This window comes from Equus przewalskii, unplaced genomic scaffold, assembly GCF_037783145.1.
Source record: "Equus przewalskii isolate Varuska unplaced genomic scaffold, EquPr2 ChrUn-9, whole genome shotgun sequence".
Lineage (NCBI taxonomy): Eukaryota > Metazoa > Chordata > Mammalia > Perissodactyla > Equidae > Equus > Equus przewalskii.
This window is the reverse complement of record NW_027228757.1, coordinates 714,229-734,457: the sequence shown is the minus strand read 5'-3', so window position 1 is coordinate 734,457 and position 20,229 is coordinate 714,229. Positions and strand designations below refer to the sequence as shown.

At 56.8% G+C, this 20,229-nt stretch overlaps 1 protein-coding gene across 1 annotated transcript; it reads left to right on the top strand.

The window, feature by feature from the left end:
- Nucleotides 1–1,313: 1,313 nt before the first annotated feature.
- NTRK1 (neurotrophic receptor tyrosine kinase 1) lies at nucleotides 1,314–20,191 on the top strand. Its single transcript, XM_070608509.1, has 17 exons — nucleotides 1,314–1,628; nucleotides 4,701–4,775; nucleotides 5,052–5,123; nucleotides 6,709–6,777; nucleotides 7,577–7,722; nucleotides 7,978–8,120; nucleotides 10,444–10,576; nucleotides 11,904–12,230; nucleotides 12,667–12,684; nucleotides 12,854–12,909; nucleotides 13,182–13,284; nucleotides 13,788–13,934; nucleotides 14,268–14,398; nucleotides 14,602–14,774; nucleotides 17,754–17,994; nucleotides 18,328–18,486; nucleotides 19,799–20,191. Exons 1-17 carry the CDS (start codon nucleotides 1,339–1,341, stop codon nucleotides 19,982–19,984), a joined length of 2,469 nt encoding a protein of 822 aa, XP_070464610.1. The 5' UTR covers nucleotides 1,314–1,338; the 3' UTR covers nucleotides 19,985–20,191.
- Nucleotides 20,192–20,229: the final 38 nt, after the last annotated feature.

Genomic DNA, 20,229 nt, shown 5'->3' with positions numbered 1-20,229 from the left:
CTCTCGGAGCCCCTCTCAGCCTCCGAGGAGGCCGCCACACTGGGGACAAGAAGCTCTGTCCTAGCGCTAGTCCTTTGGTTCTGACCAAGATCCCCGTAGAGAGGGCAATCATCCTTTGGGCCCCGCCTCTGTCCGGTCACCTTCCTGAATTCAGGCTGCTCCATCGGTCTGTTTGTCCCTCTCTGTCTCGGGGAATTACAGGCCGGTCTGTGCTGGGGCCCCGGCGGAGAGGAGAAGCGCGCGCCTCAGAGGGCTTCATTCGCTTGATCCCTGGGGTCCTTGTCTGCCTTCTCCCCAAGAGTCCCTCCTCCAGGACCCCTCTTCCTCCCCCCTCCCCGGCTTGAGGCGGTCCGGCTCTTGCAGCCACAACGGCCTGCGGGGTGGGAGTGGCTGGGACCTGCCCGCGGGCCGGTGCTGGGGATCCTGGGGCTTTCCGGGCGGGCTGGCGGCCTCCTAGGACAGACGGGTCCCCAGCTCCACCCGCGGGCGGCCCCCGCGTCCGAGGAGCTAAGAGAAGATCTATTAATTTCTCCGTGCAGAAATCGATGCTCTTGTCAGGGCGGCGATCGATGCCAGCCCAGCCCGGCTTGGTCCTACCCGGCCTGGGGGCCAGCGCTGGACGGCCGGGGTCACGGGCTGACTCGGGGTGGCGAGGCGCAGAGCAGTGGGGTCTGCAGACCGCGCCCCCACCCACCCAACCCGGGCGTAGCTCACACCTTTGCTCGCGAGCTTCTAGCGCCACCCTGTGGCCTCTCCTGGAAATCTGCGTCTCGGCTCCCTGGTCTCTCTTCTCTGGCTGTTTTTGGGCGACACCTTCCCTTTCTCTGCCTCTTCCGTGTTTTCCTTCGCCAGGACCTGCATTTGGTGTTCTTGGGGTTCCTTCCCAGTTCTTCCTAGGGTTTAGAAAGTGTTTCACCTAATTTATTCCAAGTGACATCCCCCACTGCCTCAGGCACACGCACCGGGAGGAGGGAGATTCGAGGCCGGGGGCTGGCTAGGATGACCTGGACGGCAACCTTTTCCCCAGCTCAGTCATCTCCCCTCCCCCCTAAAGGCAGCTGCTTTAGGCCGATAGAAATAACGTATCAACTTCCCAGTTCCCCCATTCCCAGCAGACACCTCTGAGGCGTTCTGCGGCGGCCCCTCCGCGTCTCCCGGAGCTAGGGGGGTCTTGGGGGAGAAAGCTGGCGCGGGGGCCCCCAAAGCGGTGGGGACAGAGTTGGGGGCTTAAGAAAGGAGGAGGAGGGGTTGGAGCCGGAGGGGGCGGGGCGGGTCCGGGCGGGGGCCGCTGGCTCCGCCCTTTCCTGGCGGCTGGGTCTTTAACACCGCCCAGCGCACATGTCGCGGGAGGCCCGGCAGCCGCTGCTGCGAGCGCACAGACGGCGGCCCGGCCGGGGCGAGGCGGGCGCCGCCGCGATGCTGCGAGGCGGACGGCGCGGACAGCTCGGCTGGCACGGTCGGGCTACCGGGCCGGGCAGCCTGCTGGCTTGGCTGATGCTGGCATCTGCCGGCGCCGCACCTTGCCCCGATGCCTGCTGCCCCCACGGCCCTTCGGGGCTGCGCTGCACCCAGCCTGGGGCCCTGGATAGCCTCCGCCACCTGCCGGGCGCCGAGAACCTGACGGAGCTGTGAGTGTCCGGCGGGCGAGGGGGCGCGGGGACCGGCGGGCAGAGCCGTGCCCCGAGGGCGCGGACTCCCCGCCTGCTAGCTGGGTCCGGAGGGGCAGGCGCGGCGGGAAGCTGGTACCGCAGCAGCCCTCGGTTGTGCCTGGACTTTTCTCCGCTGCCGCCGCTGCCCTGGCAGCCACCGCAGTTACTGCCTAGACGTTGCCTAGATCTCAGTGCAGCCTCGGGGAGATCCAGGGTGGCTTTCGGTACACCAGGTCTGAGAGAGCCCCGCAGTCTCGAAGCCGCTTTCTGGAGCTCAGACAAGAGCCTAAGCACGGCCTCGTGCAGGGGGGTGGCTAGCTGCGGAGAACCCCTCACTCGGCGCTCTTACCGCCATATCTCCTTTCCAGGGGGAAATTGGACCTCACCTCCTTCTTTGTCATGACGAGGCAAGGCCAACTCTTTCCCTGGAATTGGGAATTGAACTGGAATAGGTGGGAGGTGTGAGGAGTCGCAGCTTCTCCCTATTTCCACCATCTCTTGTCCTCACGACCTCTTGATTTTGGATCCCACGACCCCTTCCCGGCTTCCTTCTCCCCACCCCCATCTCCCTTTCCTCCCTTGTCTCCCTACTTGGGGCAGAGAGTTAAGGCCGTTGCTGAGGAACACTCTCCTCCCTTCAGGGCCCAAGACTGGGAGGAATCTCCAACATTCTGCAGTACTCTGACATCCTGCAGTAATTGATTACAAAATACTCAAGTACTTTTTAGCAGCTGGAGAAACCTATGGGAGTATTCTGTAATAATTGGCCTAGAGGTACTCAAGCATCACGTGGTGATGACTGGAAAATACTTGAGTATTCTATGTGGCTGGTGGGGCCAGCAAGACTTCTAGGAGAGGGGATGAACAGCTAGAAAATCCTCCTCCTGTGGCCGGGGGCGTAGAGGGTGGGCAAGGAAACCTGGCCTCCTGCAGTGATGGGCTGGAAGGTATCTGAGGCAGGGGCCATCACTGTCTGGAAGTTACTTGAGCAGGCTGCAAGAATTGGCACTGAGTTACTCGGGTATATCTTGGTAATTAACGGGAAGGTACTCAGTCTCTCTCTCTAATGGCCCTAGGGAGACCAGGAGGAGAGGACATGGCCTTGTCTTGGTCTGGACCTCGGTCTCTCTCTGCATGATGGGAGGGGGCATGAGATCCAAGCTGCCACCCCCAGTTCAGTCCACTCATCACCCTGGGTCTTCAGAGCAGCCCAGCCTCCTGACTGTTCCGCATCAGCTCTCTCATTTCCCAGTCCCCTTCCAAGCCCAAAGTGGGTTCAGGCTGGAGGGAGGGAGGGGCGGCATGGATAGGCTGGGGCTGGGGACCAGGAGGCATGCAGGGTAGTGAGCTGCGATGTCCCTCTGGGTGGGGCGGCAGCCTGACCCCCTGCCTTCGCTTGCACGGTCCCCTCCTCCTCCCTCACCCGCAGAGCTAACGAGGAGATAATGGACTCGAACAGACAGATTGATTATGAATCCAAACGAATGAGGCAGCTTTGAGCACGCTGCCTGACAGCTCCGACACACCCGGCCACTGCATTATCACTCCTCCTTGGGTCCCCACAGCTCTAAACCCTCTGGGCAGGGACTGGGGGTGTGGGCAGGACAGGGACCTACTCACCCTCGGAGTCACTGGAGGTTCCTCCCTGGGCATCAGGGGACTGAGGACCTGATACCTGGCTTTCCTGCTGGGGCCAAGGCTGGGGACAGGGAGAGGGGTCACTCAGGCTGCTCCTGGTTCCCACAAGTTAGGGGAAGTAAGAGGGTAGAGGGGGAGAGTTCTGAGAACAGGCAATGAGTCAGGGGCCCCTGGCATGTGTGTGTGTGTGTGTGTGTGGGATACGCTGACGTCCCGCTGCCGGGCAGCTGACTTCTCAGGAACTCGGTGGTGTTCCAGATCCAGAAGTGGGGCAGGGCATAGGGCGTCAGCCATCCCCCATTCCCACATGCCTGCTCTTACTTCTTTATTTCTCGTCTCCCTATCTTGCTTTCTCTGGCTCTCTGTCCTTATCTATCTGTCTCCCTTTCCTTATCTGTCTTTCTCCTTGCCTGTCTCTCTCTCTCTGCCAGTCTTTTCCTGTCCGTTTCTCTTTGTCGGTGTTTTTCTGCCCCCGATGTTGAGCCTTCCCATCGCTGCTCTCTCAGCCAGTCCGCGCCCCAACTCTGACTCCATCTTCTCATTGCACCTCTCCTCCTTCCTGGGTCCCTCCTAGGGCAGGCAGAGGTTCAAGGGGTCCCTGACTGACAGCCTCCATGCCTCTCGCTTGCTCTGCTGAAAGATGGGGTGGGGGAGTAGGGGTTGCTGCTTGAGTGTGAGGAGGGGCCAGTGGCCTTGAGGGGAGAGGGTGGGGTGTGTATATGTGTGTGTGGCGCGATGGGTGAGCCCAGAGCAGGCGTGTTTGGGAGCGCCAGGTATATTTGCATGACCCCAGGGCTTCCTCCGTGCTGGGTGGGGCAGTGGCAGTGACGAGGCCCTTTGTGGAAGCAAGCGTTTCAGCATGACCCCCATTGTTGAGCATGTGCAGGAGAGGCCCTGTGCGTAAGAGCTGAACACCTAGCTGAGAGTGGACTTGTGTGTGTTTATGAACGTGAGTATGCACACACATTCTCACACTTATATGTGTGTGTTTGTGAGAGATATATACGTGTGTCCTTGTGTGAGAGTGTAAGCATGCACATGTTCGTGCACACACATGTGCATGTGTGACTACGTGAGGAGGTGTGTTCCTGTGCATATGTTTATGCCTCTGCGTGTGTATGTGCATGACTGTGTGCGCACATGTGAGAGATGTGTGATGGTGCTAGGATGCATGCATGCACATGCATGCATGCATGACTGTATGTGAGGAGGTGTGTCTCTGTGCATATGTGTATGCGTGTGTGTGCATGCCCGTGCACGTGTATGTGTGTAAACAGGTCTGTATGTGACTGTGAGCACGTGAGTGTGCATGTGTGCACACATGCATGTGTGGTTGTGAGGGAAGCAGATGGGTGGCTATGGGAACTCCACTGTGGGCCTGAGCCGCTGTGACTCCCATCCCTCTCCCCACAGCTACATCGAGAACCAGCAGAATCTGCAGCGTCTGGAGCGCAATGACCTGCGGGGCCTGGGGGAGCTGAGAAACCTGTGAGGGGGCTGGGGACTGTGGCTGTGGGGCTCAGCACAGGGCCTGGGGGACCAGAGGCTCAAGGGCACTAAGGACCTGGGGGACTTGGGAGGCTGAGGACTGAGGGGCTGGAGGAGGTCAGAAAACTCAGGGGTCTTAGGGGCCCAGGGTAGCTGAGGAGGCTATGAGGGCATGGGGAGGGCTCCAGGGCTCAGCACTGGGGACTTGGGGCTGGCGTGGGCAGAGAGGCCAGGGTGGCTACGGCCCTGGGCGCTGACCCTCTGCACCCTCCCCAGCACCATCGTGAAGAGTGGTCTCCATTTCGTGGCGCCAGATGCCTTCCATTTCACTCCTCGGCTCAGTCGCCTGTGAGTGGCTGGGGCTGGGCAGAGGGGCTGGGAGGACATCCAGGACTGGGTGGCTAATGGGCTTGGCCCTCCCCAGGAACTGTTCTGAGGAAGGCCCAGCCTGGTCAGGGAAGTCGGCTCACCCATTCTCCTGGGGATTCTTCTCATTGACTTCAGGGAGGTCGTGCTCTCAGCTCCCACCCCTGGCAGCTAGAAGGTCCTTCTTGCTATCTTACTTCCATGCTTCATGCTACAGGGACACTTCTCATAGGTTCACGCCCCATTTTTCTTCCCAGGTTTCAGATACACACCAGGTACTAGCTGGGACTCCATCTGCCACTCCCTCCCTGGCCCCTGGGGTGGCCCGGGAGCTGGGGTCTCAGATCTGCCACTCATCACCCTCCCCTTTCCTGGGAGTCATGGCCACCCCTCCTGCAGGGGACAGGGAGGGGCAGGGGTGGGCAGGAGAGCCCTCCAAAGGAGAGACCCTTGGAGTCCCTGGCAGCCCCTCCGTGGCCTTCTGAGGGCAGGAGTTCAGCTCCCCCTTTGCACGACGGGCATATGAGAGATGAGAGGGGCCTTGGGGCCTGTCATTCTCAGAGTTGTGCTGGGCACTCTAAACTCTCTGTTGTGTCCAGTGATTTAGCAACAATAAAACTTCAGTTAAAAATGTGTACTTCGTGACCCCTCACAATGCCTCTGCCAGTGAATCTTCACAGTCAATCTGGTGAGAGAGATAGGGTTATCCCCATCTTATAGATGAAGGTTCTGAGAATCAGAGAGGTTAAGTCTCTGGGCTGAGGCCACACAGCTGTAAGTGGCAGGACAGAACCACACCCAGATCTGTCTGGGGCTAAAGTGGGTGGTCTTTCTGATCCCTGTGTGGTGGTGTCTCTTCAACTCAGCCCCCACAAACTATAGGACAGCCAGGCAAGGAGAGGTGTCAGGGCAGGCCCTCAGAGGCAGAGGGTCCCGGGAATGGCAGCCTGGTGCAAGTCACAGAGTACTGGGGTTCCTAAACCAGCTTCCTGTGTGGCTTGGAGCTGGCCCCCTGCTGAGCTCACTATCTCCATCTCTACAGCTAGGGGGCTTGGGGCCTGGGGTCCCTTCCAGAGTCTTTCATTAGTCTCTGAGGAGGGGAAGGAAGGAGGAGTGGGGAAGGGACCTGAGGAAGCACTCTGAGATCCTTGTCATCCAGTAGGGGGCAAGGCATTGTGGGAGCCGCGGTCTTGCCTCCTCCTTGGGCCCTGTCCTGGGCTCTGTGGGCAGGGGAGCACAGATGGAGCCCCTTCCCCCAGCTGGGGCCTCAGCACTTTGCCAGCTGGGGCCAAGGGTGGGGGAGGGCGGAGCGGCTCTTCTCTCAGAACCTGCTCCCTGGGGTCTGGGGAGGGGGTTAAGTGGGGTTAACCCTTGTTGTCCCAGGGAGAAGAGTGGGATTCACCCTCATTGCCTCTCTGGCTGGTTCTAGTGGCCAGGGTTGGGAGGGGGAAGCGAGATGTCAACTTCATCCTTGGCTCCTCCCCTCCCCTCTCTCCCTCTGGGTCAGAGCTGAGGGTGGGTGGCAGGTGCTCATAGGGTCTGTCTCGTTCTGTCTCGACTCCTGCAGGAATCTCTCCTTCAATGCTCTGAAGTCTCTCTCCTGGAAAACTGTCCAGGGCCTCTCCTTACAGCAACTGTGAGTGTGGGGGCTCCCAGGGACAAGAGCAGCAAGTGTGCAGGGGTGTGTGTGTGAGATGTGTGTGTCCGTGGGCACTTGTGTCTCTGTGTAAGGTATGTGGCTGTGTCTACGTGGAACTGGAGGGGGTGGCTCCCTTTGGGGACTGCGTGTTTGGCTGTGAGCTGAGACTGGGGACTCTGTGCATGCCTGTGAACCCCCCATCAAAGGGGAGGCTGCAGGCCCAGCTGCTGAGGGGTTACTGCTCTGGGGGCATGCAGGGCGGGGGGTGGCATGGAGAGCTGGCCTGGACGACTGATCTGTACGTGCTCAGGAGGCTGGGGGCTGGCACAATTCTCTGGGCCTGTGCTGAGCAGACCCACAGGCCCACCGCCTGTGCACACGGGCACGTTCGCCCACATTCCCAGCACATCATGCGCATGGGATGGGCGACAGCAGTGGTCCACGTGTGCTTGGTGGACACCTAAGGTCTCTGGGTCATCCGGAAGGCAGTGCCCTTCCTTCCTTGTCACCCTGCTCAGAGCCCTCACCTGGCTTGTCACCCTGGGGAGCCCAGGGTAAGGGAATTCCGTGTGGCGCACAGCCGGCCGTCTTTGATCTGCATTCTATTTCTTTTAATAATGTCTTGTTACTGGGGTCCCTGAGAGGAACTTCTCCTGTGTCCCCACTCCTTCACCTCTAGACAGTCCACCCCACTGACTAAATGCGCTCCCTCTTACTGTAGTACTTCGTTCTCTGGGGCTCCAGGCTCACCACCTGTCCCTTCCCTGACTCTCTTGGTGTCCCCCACGCCCGCCAGAGTCCTGTTGGGGAACCCTCTGGACTGTTCCTGTGCCCTGCGCTGGCTGCAGCGCTGGGAGGAGGAGGGGCTGGGCGGAGTACGTGAACAGAAGCTGCAGTGCCACCAGCAGGGGCCCCTTGCCCTCATGTCCAACACCAACTGTGGTAGGTGCTGGACGTGTTGTAAGGGGCTGGGAAAGAGTTATGGGCTTGGGGAGAGGACATGGAGCAGGGCTTGGGGAGCAGGCACTGAAGGGGGCCTGGGGCATTGCCAAGAGCTGGGGGAAACTGAAAGTTGGGGCCCATGGCCAATGGGGGGCTCAGGGTCACTGAGGAGGGTGGGGGGAGGAGCACTGCCTTGGGGTAAGGTTCTGAGGCCACTCCCTGCTCTAACACCCCTCGGGGATCCTGGGCGGCCAGGCGTGCCCCTGCTGAAGGTCCAGGTGCCCAATGCCTCTGTGGACGTGGGGGACAACGTGTGGCTGCAGTGCCAGGTGGAGGGGCAGGGCCTGGAGCAGGCCGGCTGGATCCTCACGGAGCTGGAGGAGTCAGCCACAGTGATGGTGAGGAGCCCTTCCCCACCCCCGCTCCCCCTCACCCTGGGCGAGGCCTGGACGGGGCTGTGGGGACAAAGACCCGGAAAGAGAGGCAACCAGTAAGAAGCACACATGGGCGAGGGATGGACAGAGATGGTTTAGATCCATGGAGCTTGGGCTGATGCTGTGGGGCAACTACAGGCACACGCATGCCCTCAGGATGGGCCCTGGCCCAGCAGGGACCCCAGGCTCTGCTGGATCCACCAAGACTTCGGCCCCCTCTCTGGGAAAACAATGCTGGCTGCATGTCAGAGGGTCACAGAGCCTTCACATATTGGAGCTGAGGGGGACCCCACAGACCATCCCTCCCTCCCAGCCCCTTTCTAGATAAGGAAACTGAGGCCCAGGGAGACGGTGCGATATTTGTGAGCCTGCAACCAGGCGAGTTCTTGGGGGAAATCCGTTTTTTTTCTGGAGATTCTGGAAGCAGCATCCTCTGATGTGTGTGATGAGTGTATGATAGTAAAGGAGGCACAGGTCTGGTTTCAGCTTTCTGATTAATTCATTTTTGGAATGACTTTTTGGAAAAATTCCTTAATCTGCCTGCATGTCATTTTTCTTATCTGTCAACTGAAGAGGTGGATGTGATGGCTTTCTGATGTCCTGCCTGCCTCTGGGCACTCTCTGGCCTCTACCTCTGTTATCCAGATGGTCTTTGGGCACCTTCATAGGCCTTGCCCTTTGTCCTCAGCTGGCGACAGGAAGCTGAGAGCAGCCACAGCTGACGCAGGAGGCCTTGTTGGCAAGAAGGCTGTACCCACCCAAAAACCTGGCCCCTTCTGGGTAGACACACAGGGTCCACCTCATGGGAGGAGCCAGGCCAACAGGACCAGGGGTGTGACTTCAGTTTGGAGACCCTCACTTTGGGAGGAGAGTCAACCCCAGAATTGCTGGACTCCCCAGGAACAATATTGAAGGAGGAACTACTGGAGGAGGGGGGTCCAGACATGGCGGAGGGACCACTAGCCATGGAGTGGTTTCCCTTCCCGGAGATCAAAGCCACCAAGAGTGAATCACGGAAAGGGACAAGGCAGAGGCAAGAGGTTGGCCATGGCCATCTGTGGAGAGACCTTTGATCAACTGAGTGTTTTGAGAAATTCCAGGTTTTTGCTTTGCTTTTTGGGAGATTTACATATTTGCTACCACTCATGTGTTCTAGAAACTTCTTATAGAAAAGTCACACCCTAACTGGGTTAAATGGAGAGGAGGGGAGGCTGGTCACCCTCAGGAGAGTAAAGGGTGGCAGAGCAGCTCCAAGGGAAGAGTTAACGGGACGCCATACCCCAGGGTGACTTGGAGGAGTGGGCAGCCCCGAGAAGCTTAGGGAAGGCTTCCCCAGAGGTGGCTGGAAACCAGAGCGTGCCCGGGAGGCTGGAGAGCTCTTCTGGAATCTTTGAATTCACATATTCCAATGGAAGCCAAGGGAAACTTCACCTCCTCTGGCATTTATTCAAAAGATTCCACGTTTATCTGGAAATTATGAAATTTCCAAATAAATGGGATTTGTCCACTACTCCATTTATTTTCATCATTTTATGAAAATAGCTTTCTAAAATGATGAAAGATCATTTAAAATGATGAAAGATCATTCTGTCTACCTCTTCAGCTTACAAAACAAAAAAAACCCCCATGGTTCAGCAAGATTAAGAATTGTCTTAAGGTCAGATAACTTCCACATGTCCATGGTTTCTTAGGAAGAGAATCTGAACCTGATTCAATCTTTTGATGACTCAGAATCAAGTCACTTTGCCTCTCTAACTTCACTCTCTGTCTTCATCTGCCAAAGGAGGTCACGAGGCTACTGTTGCTTGTACCTGCTGCCCTGTTATCAGCGCCATCTCTTTGTTTCTGATCTTCCTCGGGCTGAGACTAAGTTTGTTAGAACTGTGTAAAACAAGAATGCGTAGGTGGTGAGGTGCTAGTTGGCTCTTCAGTGAGTTGTGTATATTTGGTATTTGGGATTCATGAACTCTATTTATCTGCTTAGATGAGTGGTTTTGGTTCAGGGTATTTGTGCCTATTTTGAGGTCATTGGTTATGGTCTAGGTTTTTCAGATCATTAAATAAATGATCCAGGAGATAGCCTTCGAACAAGCTCTAAGGGAGGAGGGCTATTTCCTGCCATATTCTCTCCCATATCTCTACCCTCAGCCTACTCCCCTTCCAGTCCCCCTCTCTTTTTCCATGTGGAGCCAGAGGGGCCCCCCAAAGACATCAGCTCCAGTCCCCTGCCTCCAGCCCCAAGCCAGCTGACACTCTTCCTGGTTTTCCTCTCTCTTCCCTGATTCAGCAATCTGGGGGTCTACCATCCCTGGGGCTGACCTTGGCCAATGTCACCAGTGATCTCAATAGGAAGAATGTGACATGCTGGGCAGAGAATGATGTGGGCCGGGCTGAAGTCTCTGTTCAGGTCAACGTCTCCTGTGAGTCCCAATGTCTGCCCCTGTACCCACCCCCATCCCTTCTCCCCTGAAAAGAGGATGTGAGGGTGGGGGGCTGGAGGAAGGGGGTGGGATGTATATCTCCACAGCTGCTCCCTCCCAGCTGTTTCCAGATTCCCATGAAAACCTGATCCTTTGGGGGAAGTCCTGGGGGCTTGTCAAGGCCAGAGGGACGCAGATGGATTTCTTTTTGGCCCCCTGCCCAAGTCTTGCTACCTGAGGCCCTCAACGCCAGCTGCCCCGCTGTTCTCAATGCTCTGCTGTATTTCTTCATGCCCGTCCCTTTGTAGGACTTTCACCCTACATCCTAGTTTTAAAAGAAGAAATCCCTCTGCCAAGTTCATCTTTAGGCTTGCTGCCTAATTTCTCTAGGTCTGCCAACAAATTATTTTAAATCTTCTACGTTATATAATTTTTCTTCTGAAATATAACGTACATAGATATGTACATAAAAGATAAACACTTTAAACAACAATTATTCTTACCAGCATTTCAGAAGACACTCCCTTCCTTTCCCCATTCAGAGCCCGTCCTTCTCTTCCACCCCATCCTGACTTTTGTGATAATCATTTCCTTGCTTTTAAAAATAATTTTACACACATATCCTTCCCTATCGATATGGTCTCGTTTTGTTCTTGTACATATATCAATGGAATCGTACTGTAAGTATCATTTTATGTCTAGTTTCTTTCACTCAACATTTTATTTGTAAGATTCATCCATATTAATGGGAGTAGCTATAGGTCATTCAATTCACTGCTGAATAGTATTCCATTGCAGGAGTGCTGGCTAGAATTCCAGTATCAACTGTAGATGTTGATTATATATATATATTTTCTATTATTGAGGGGATTTCCCTTTTTTCAGGTTGGGTCTATTTCAAACCCATATCTTTTTTCAAAAAGGTTTTTAACTGGGTTTTTTGCTTGTTTGATGTTTAGGCCTCCTCCCGATCTTCTTAAGTTTGATGACACTTAATTTTACCCTTATCCAAAAAACTCCATGTTTAATTTCTATAAACTGGTACCCCACGTCTCTAAGGCTATTACTTATATACTTTAAGCCCTCCTCTTAAATTCTTTAAGCTTCTGAATTTCATACACCTGCTGCCTGCTTTATTTAAGATATACTGTCCACTGTCTTCAAAATGTTTCTCCTTGTGAACGTCTTAGGGCCTCCTGACCAGTTTCTCTTAGGCCCACCATCTGATTTCTGGCTCTCCCCAGCTTCCTCCCCTGGACCTGTCAGGTTCGGGCTGGGTTCCCTTCAGATACCCCCTGACTTCTCACTGTGACTCTCTGGCTCACAGTCCCAGCCAGCGTGCACCTGCAGACGGCGGTGGAGCAGCACCACTGGTGCATCCCCTTCTCAGTGGACGGGCAGCCAGCACCCACTCTGCGCTGGCTCTTCAACGGCTCTGTGCTCAATGAGACCAGCTTCATCTTCACCGAGTTCTTAGAGTCAGCGGCCAACGAGACTATGCGGCACGGCTGCCTGCGCCTCAACCAGCCCACCCACGTCAACAACGGCAACTACACGCTGCTGGCTACCAACCCCTATGGCCAGGACTCCGCCTCCGTCATGGTCGCCTTCATGGACAACCCTTTCGAGTTCAACCCTGAGGACCCCATCCCTGGTGCGAGGGCCACCCTGAACCCTGCCCCTGCTCCCTGGGCTCCACCTGGGTACAGATCCAGGTGTCCAGGGAGGCCTGGCCCACTTCCTGCTGTGATCCTGACCCCAGAAGTTGGAGTGCCTGGTCCTGGACAGAAAGGAGCCTGGAATTCTGGTGTCCAGCTCTGTGCTGGCCTCCTTGCCCCTGCCTCCCCCAAGCCCCAGGAGTCCTGAACCCCTGAGCTATTCCATCCACTTGAGCTGGCTGAAGAGAGAGCCGTGTCCCAGGGCATCCACAGCCCAGCTGGAAAAGGGCCATGTGCATCATCTCCCTTGAGGTCCAGCAGCCCCACTGCCCCATCTCACCTCCACCCCATGAAGGGATGATCCCAGAGGGGGAAGGGGCTTGCTGCTCTCCTCTCCCATCTGACTGCTTTCTCTCCTCCCTCCCGCTGCAGTCTCCTTCTCGCCAGTGGGTGAGTAGCCCAGGCTGGAGGGCATGTCTGTCTGGCCCCTGGAGCTGAGGCTGGGGCAGAGGGCACAGCTGACCTGATCCCCGAGGGGTCAGCTGGGGCCAGGGTGGGGAATTGCTAGAGGAGACTTGGTGTGTGCCAAGGCCCACCTTTCCTGCTCTGTGTCCCCCAGACACAAACAGCACATCCAGAGACCCAGTGGAGAAGAAGGATGAGACACACTTTGGGGTGAGCTTGCGGGGTGGAAGCTTGTCGAGGAATTGGGATTGGGAGGCTGGGCTGGGCGCTCATCTGCATGTCACTTCTGATCAGAGTGTGGGGATCACTACAGTCTGGCGGGGGCTTGGTCAGCCACCGTCACAACCACGGCCTGGGGCACGGCGGGGAGGAGGCAGGTGGGGAGCCTGGCTCTGGGCTCCTCTGCAAGATGGAGAAACAGTTTGCTATCGGGGAGCTCTGAGAGCACAGGAGAAGCCCCAGATCTAACCCCCCACCCCCAGGTCTCTGTGGCCGTGGGCCTGGCTGTCTTTGCCTGCCTCTTCCTTTCTACGCTGTTCCTTGTGCTCAACAAATGTGGACGGAGGAACAAGTTTGGCATCAACCGTGAGTTGGGGGGCTGCAGAGGGGCGGGCTGTCAGTCTGTCCTGCTGGCTTGGTTTCCTCCTGGCTCTTTCTGACTCTGTCCTCTGCACGAGGGGCCTGTGCACACGTGGAGTTGAGCGAGTGCGTGTTTGGGGTACGTGAGGGCCTGGCTGCGGGCTCGAGAGCGTGTGTGTCGGGGCTGCTGCTGGGGTAGTTTCAGAGGGAGCAGCTGCTAATTGGCGGCTGGATTGTAGTCAAACACTAAGTGGGTCTGGGAGGGCTGAGCTCTGCGGGGGGGCGGTGGGGGAGTTCTTTGGCGGCCCATGGGGCCTGGGGTTGGAGAGGCTCCAGACAGAGAGAGGCCACAGTGCCTCCCCTTCCCCCGCCTGCTGTCTTGCTCCCTAGCTCTTCTGTTCCTCCCCTGCAAGTCACAAGATGGGGTCACTTGGCACCCTGCAACCTGGCAGGGGCCAAGGTATGTGCCTGGGCTGTGACTCCTCCATGTAGCTCTGTCTCCTCCCCAGGTCCCGCTGTGCTGGCTCCAGAGGATGGACTGGCCATGTCCCTGCACTTCATGACATTGGGTGGTAGCTCCTTGTCTCCTACTGAGGGCAAAGGCTCTGGGCTCCAAGGCCACATCATCGAGAACCCACAATACTTCAGTGATGCCTGTGAGGGGCTGTGCTGGGTCAAGGGTGGGGGCGAGCCTGTAGACACGTTTGGGTGCATACGTGCATACGCGTGAGTGTGTGTGTGTGGAAGCTACTGTGTCATCACCTTTGCCCACCCCAGGTCTGAACAAGCCTTCCTTCCACCCTACCCCCACCCCATCCACCCCACAGCACGGGGCGTGGTGAAGGAGTAAAGGCTCAATTTCAGTCCCCATCCATCCCCTGGCTGGCACCCTTGCGCAGCATACAGCCCTGCTACACAGTCCCGTCCTTGCCCCCACCCCATCCTTCCCAAAACTGGGCTCCTGTGTGATCCTGCCAGCCCCTCCGCAGGTGTTCATCACATCAAGCGCCGAGACATCGTGCTCAAGTGGGAGCTGGGGGAGGGTGCCTTTGGGAAGGTCTTCCTTGCCGAGTGCCACAACCTGCTGCCTGAGCAGGACAAGATGCTGGTGGCCGTCAAGGTAGGACCTTGTCCGTGAGGGACGGCTGGCCTGGGTCCACCTCCTGGAGCACCATCATTCCAGGACAGGGTGGTCAAGCTGGGGGGTGGCATGCTGGGGTCTGGCATGGCTCACAACTTGGGGCTCACAAGGTGGGCCACCTTGGATGTGGGGAGGTGAGGGCTGGGCCCCCACTCAGTCCTGTCCCTGGCCCTACCACCCAGGCGCTGAAAGAGGTGTCGGAGAGCGCTCGGCAAGACTTCCAGCGCGAGGCCGAGCTGCTCACCATGCTGCAGCACCAGCACATCGTGCGCTTCTTCGGCGTCTGCACCGAGGGCCGCCCGCTGCTCATGGTCTTTGAGTACATGCGGCATGGTGACCTCAACCGCTTCCTCCGGTACGAGCGCCTGGCCCCAGCGCTGGCCCCTGGCCCCGCGCTCTGAGCCCCGTCCCCCCTTCCCTACAGGGACGTCTCTGCTTGTCTTTTGAACTGAGGAGGGACACCAAGAAGAAGCAGGAAGGCATGGCTCCTGTCCCCAAGGAGCTCTGAGGCAGATGTGTGAATGTGACAGTCTGGGCGAAGGACGGAGTGTCAGGGAGGTAGACAGGGAGCACAGCAGTCAGGGAGGCTGAGCTAGCGGAAGTCCTGAGCTCAAACTTCAGGACGGGAGGGCTTTGCAGAGGGTCCGTGTGCATTTGTGTGTGGCACGCAGAAGCCAGGCCTGTAGGAGGTGGCAGTTAAGATAACTAGACAACAGCAACAACAACAAACGTTTGTCAGGCACTTTCTATGTTCAGGCACCACGTTATATACTGTACAGTTCTTTCTTATCATGGCGGTACATGCTTGTACCTATATATCTGTACAGTAGTCCCCCTTTATCCACAGTGTCAGTTCCCTGTGGTCAACCGAGGTCCAAAAATAACACCGTGGCGCAATGCCTACACCTCACTTGATCTCATCACGTAGGCATGGTACCGTCTCACATCATCACAAGAAGACGGATGAGGATAGTACGATAAGATATTTTGAGTGAGAGAGAGTCACATAACTTTTATTACAGTATATTGTTACAATTGTTCTATCTTATTAGTTATGGTTGTTAATCTCCTACTGTGCCTAATTTATAAATTAAACTTTGTGATAGGTATGTATGTATCAGGAGAAAACACAGTCTATATAGGGTTCGGTACTATCCACGGTTTCAGGCATCCACTGGGGGTCTTGGAACAGATCTCTGCTGATAAGGAGGGACTATTGTATAATAATATAAATATATATTTATTTTTCAAAGTCTCCAAGCATATATGGCAATTTATACTTGAAGAGAGTTACCAAAAATTCATTTATTTGGCTTTGGACAGAACAACTCTGATACGTTTACTGCTTGGTGCTGATGTATATATATATATATATATATATATATATATATATATTTTTTTTTTTTTTTTTCTGAGGAAGATTCACCCTGAGCTAACATCTGTTGCCAGTCTTCCTCCACTTTTTATGTGGGCCACCACCACAACATGGCCACAAGTGGTGTACGTCCATGCCCAGGAATGGAACCCAGCCCACTGAAGCAGAGCATGCCAAACCTAGGCACTAGGCCACCGGGGCTGGCCCTGTGCTGATAATTTTAATAACTTCAAGAAACATGCCCATTTCACATATGAGACTTAGAAAATTTAAGTGACTTGCCCAAGGGCACACAGGTAGTCAGTGGCCCAGAGGGGATGTGACCCCAGGCACAGCCCTGCTCTCAACCTCTGACTCACGGGTGGTGACACATTCCCTTTGTCAGTCCTTCTCCCAAGAGATCGCCCCCTGTGAGGATGGGGCCATGTGAGGAGGAAGAGGGCCAGGCTTTGGAATCAGCTGCAACTTATTAGCTGAGACTTCTTTGCCAAGTAGCTTTTCTCTCTGACCTCAGTTTCCCCACCAGTAAGAGGGACAACAAGGGGACTGTGGCTCTGAATGAGAAAGCATGGTGTGGTTGTCCAGGTGATGGTCACGATTTGGTCCCCAAACACTCCCTTACGAGTGACAGGTCGTTCATGCAGTCAGGCTGCAGAATTCAGCTGGGAGACAGTGCAGCGGCTGAGCTAATCCTGGGGCTGGGGAGGAGCCCATGGAGGGTGCGGAGCAGGAGGGAGACCATGCCAGACCCGAGATGAGTGTGGAGGTGACCGAGAAACTGGAGGCAAGAGAAGGCCAGGGAGGAGCCCTTCCCCTTGTTCACAGACACAGTGTGGGCTCGGCGCTGGGGGCTGGGGATGCGGGCCAGGGGCATGCCGCCATCTGGGGCCCAGGCTGTGGAGAAACGGCTCTAAATGCTGCACGGAGCACGGGGAGCCAAGGGAGGGAATCATGAAAGCTCCTAGACGAGTCTGGCAGACTTGCCCTAGGAGAAGCCGTCTGCTCCTTCTTGCCTCCGGGCCTTTGTACTTACAGTTCCCTCTGCCTAGCACACTGAGCCTCCCTCCCAGACACTTCACCCACCCCTGTCCCTGACCCCTTCCAATGGCTTACCCACTGCTCTTCCTTACGGCTTGCATCTCAGTTTAGATGCCTCTTCCTCCAGGAAGCCTTCCCTAACTTCTTCCATCCCTACCCTGAGTGCCCATCAGGTGCCCCTCACACTGCACTGCTGTGACCCGTTTATCTGCATCCTGCTCTCCACTGTAGCTGTGGCACTTGGCGCACTGGAGATGTGTGACGAATACCTGGGATAAAGAAGAAATAACCGGATGAGGAGAAAGTTGACTAGTAGGAAAGGGCAGTACTGACAAAGCCATCAGCTCAGGCAAAGGTTCAGAAGAAGGAACTTGTGGGGAATGGAGATGAATGATCAGGGACAGATCTGGAGTGGTGGCTGTGGGGTGAAGGAAGAAACCTTTGGAATGAAGGAGGACCCCACAGGAATGGCTGGATATTGAGGGCAAAGGTGAGAGAGACAGGAATCAAGGAGGACTCCCAGGTTTCAGGCTCAGAGCCTGGGGGGCAGTTCCCTTCATTGAGGCAGGGGCAGGCTCAGGGAAGATGCTGAACATTTAGACAAGGGCTAAGCTGGAAGTGTCCATGGGTAAGAGTTGTAGGGGCCAGTGGACAGCTGAATGCTGCGGTTGGAGTTCAAAGGGGCTGCTTGAGAGGAAGGCATGAATGTGGAAAGTGTCGGCCTGGGTGGAAGCCCTGGAGGTGGACACACCTCTGGCTCCTCATCCCAGCCCCTCTAGACAGCTGGCTCCCCTGTTCTTTGCTTTCTCCATTCCCGCTGAGTCCCCTCCTCCATTCCACCCCAGCTCCCCGGCCTCCCCTTCCTCAGGCTCCTGGGGGTTCTCCCCTCCCAGCCCGCCCTTCTCCCTTACTCTCTCGCAGGTCCCACGGGCCTGATGCCAAGCTGCTGGCTGGCGGGGAGGACGTGGCTCCAGGGCCCCTGGGCCTGGGGCAGCTGCTGGCCGTGGCTAGCCAGGTCGCTGCGGGGATGGTGTACCTGGCGGGTCTGCACTTCGTGCATCGGGACCTGGCCACGCGCAACTGTCTGGTGGGTCAGGGACTAGTGGTCAAGATCGGCGATTTCGGCATGAGCAGGGATATCTACAGCACTGACTATTACCGCGTAAGGGTCTTTCGTCCCAAACCCTCCCGCAGCATCCAAACTGCGCACACGCTGGATGCCGAGTCCCCCTAGGAGAGCCTGCCCTTGCTGGGCACGCCAGAACTCTTTGGCTCTGGTTTTTAACCCCTCTCCTACCTCCTCGGCCTCCAGTGGAGGAGGGTCTGTCTCCGCTATTCCGGACAGAAAGGGCACCATCGGTTTTTCCCTCTTAGCCAGGGGCGGGAGAGCCACTTCTATTTATTTTTAATGACGGGGCTGGGGCCGGGTCTGCGCCGGGAGAGGCTGTGGATGCGGGCGCCCCCTGGAGGTGACGCGGCGCCCGCCCACCGGCAGGTGGGAGGCCGCACGATGCTGCCCATCCGCTGGATGCCGCCCGAGAGCATCCTCTACCGCAAGTTCACCACCGAGAGCGACGTGTGGAGCTTCGGTGTGGTGCTCTGGGAGATCTTCACCTACGGCAAGCAGCCCTGGTACCAGCTCTCCAACACAGAGGTCAGCCTCGCCCTGCGGGTCACCCCCTGCTGGCCGCCCCTTCCCTGCTCCTTCCGAGAGCCCTTTTTCAGGGAAGTGAGCGCCCTTTTGCTTTTCATCCCACTGCCAGCAGGCACCCATCCAGCATCCTGCCGACACTGCGCTCCCTCCACCCCAACCCTGTTCTTTCCTTGCGTCCTTCCCCTCTCCTATTCTTGCCTCCGTTTACTGTCCTAAGCCCAGGCCCAACGGGCTCCTGGGGGAACCTCAAAGCACTTTATAAATGGAGCCCAGACCCCCCCCCCCAGCTGCATTTTGTAGACCTAATAGGCATTATCAGGGTGGGAGAGTTGTGAGAAGAGGAGCACAGCACAGGAGGACCTGACTGCAGCAGGAAGGCTGGAGATTAGACTGTAGGAAGGACGGTCCTGCCTCCTCCCCGTGCCCTTCTGACTGGACACAGTCAGAGCAGGCCCCAGGTGTTCTGTCTCCCAGAGCAGCTCCCCCACCCCCTCCTTGGCTCGCAGCTGTCAGTTTCCATTTCTCCTCCTAATGCAGTCTGCTCCCTGGAGGCTGGTGGGGTGGGGGAGAGGGTTATAGATTTTAATTTTCTCAAGCACTGAGAGAAGGAATGGAATTAGTGCTGCCTATAACCCAAGTCTTCTAATGGGGAGGGAGGAAAAAAGGGGGAAGAGGCTCCAGGTCCCTGCAACCATCTCCCTGCCACCATCTCTTCTTCTTTGGCTCTTTTAGCTGCTCTAGCGGTCCTTCCTGGAGTCTAACTTTGATCTTTCCAGCTGTAGTTTCTTTTCAGAGGACCTAGGTCCCAGCAGAGTGGTACCGACAGAAGAGAAAAGAAAGTGGGGTTGCCCTCTCCCTTAAAATGCCAGCCAGCCATTTGTCAAGGCCTTTACCAGCAATCCAGCTCTGTTTTCTTTTTGTCCCCTGGAGCGGAAAGCAGAGGGCTTTCCCTTCCTCCATTCAGCCCTCAACACTGTGCTGATGGATTTGGCAAATGCCTCAGGCCCACCCCTTCCTCACCCCACCTGGCAAGTCTTCTGAGGGTCTGATTCCAGCCCTTGGAGGAGCAATCCTACCTCAGCCCAACCTTCTCAGAGTCTCTCCAGCCTTCATCCCTCCCACTGCTCAGTGTCAGAGTGGAAAGGAATCTTGGGGTTCGCTGCATCCTTTTAGATTGTTAGTAGCCAAGAGGCCCAGACGTGTTGTGTGACCTGCCCTGAGAACCTCAGTGAGGCAGGGGCAGTGCTGGGGCTGGCCTCACGCTGCTGCTCCCGACCCAGGCTGCCCTCCTCTCTCCCCTCGGTGGCCCCAGGCGATCGAGTGCATCACGCAGGGACGTGAGCTGGAGCGGCCGCGTGCCTGCCCACCCGAGGTCTACGCCATTATGCGGGGCTGCTGGCAGCGGGAGCCCCAGCAACGACACAGCATCAAAGACGTGCATGCTCGGCTGCAAGCCCTGGTCCAGGCACCTCCCGTCTACCTGGACGTCCTGGGCTAGGGGGCTGGCGCGGGGGCTGGGGTTGGGTAGCTGGAACATGGGGCCTGCCCTCAGCAAGCCCCACAGCTCCCAGCAGCCCCAGGGTGATCTCAAAGCATCCAACTCACCCTCAGCATGCCGGAGGGGACAAGTGGGGCCTGGGAGTGGAGGATGGTCCTGCTTCTCTAGGCAGGGTTCCGTCATAGCAATTATATTTATTACCCCTTGGCCGTGTCTCTTGCCAATTCTTGGAATGACGTCGTTCT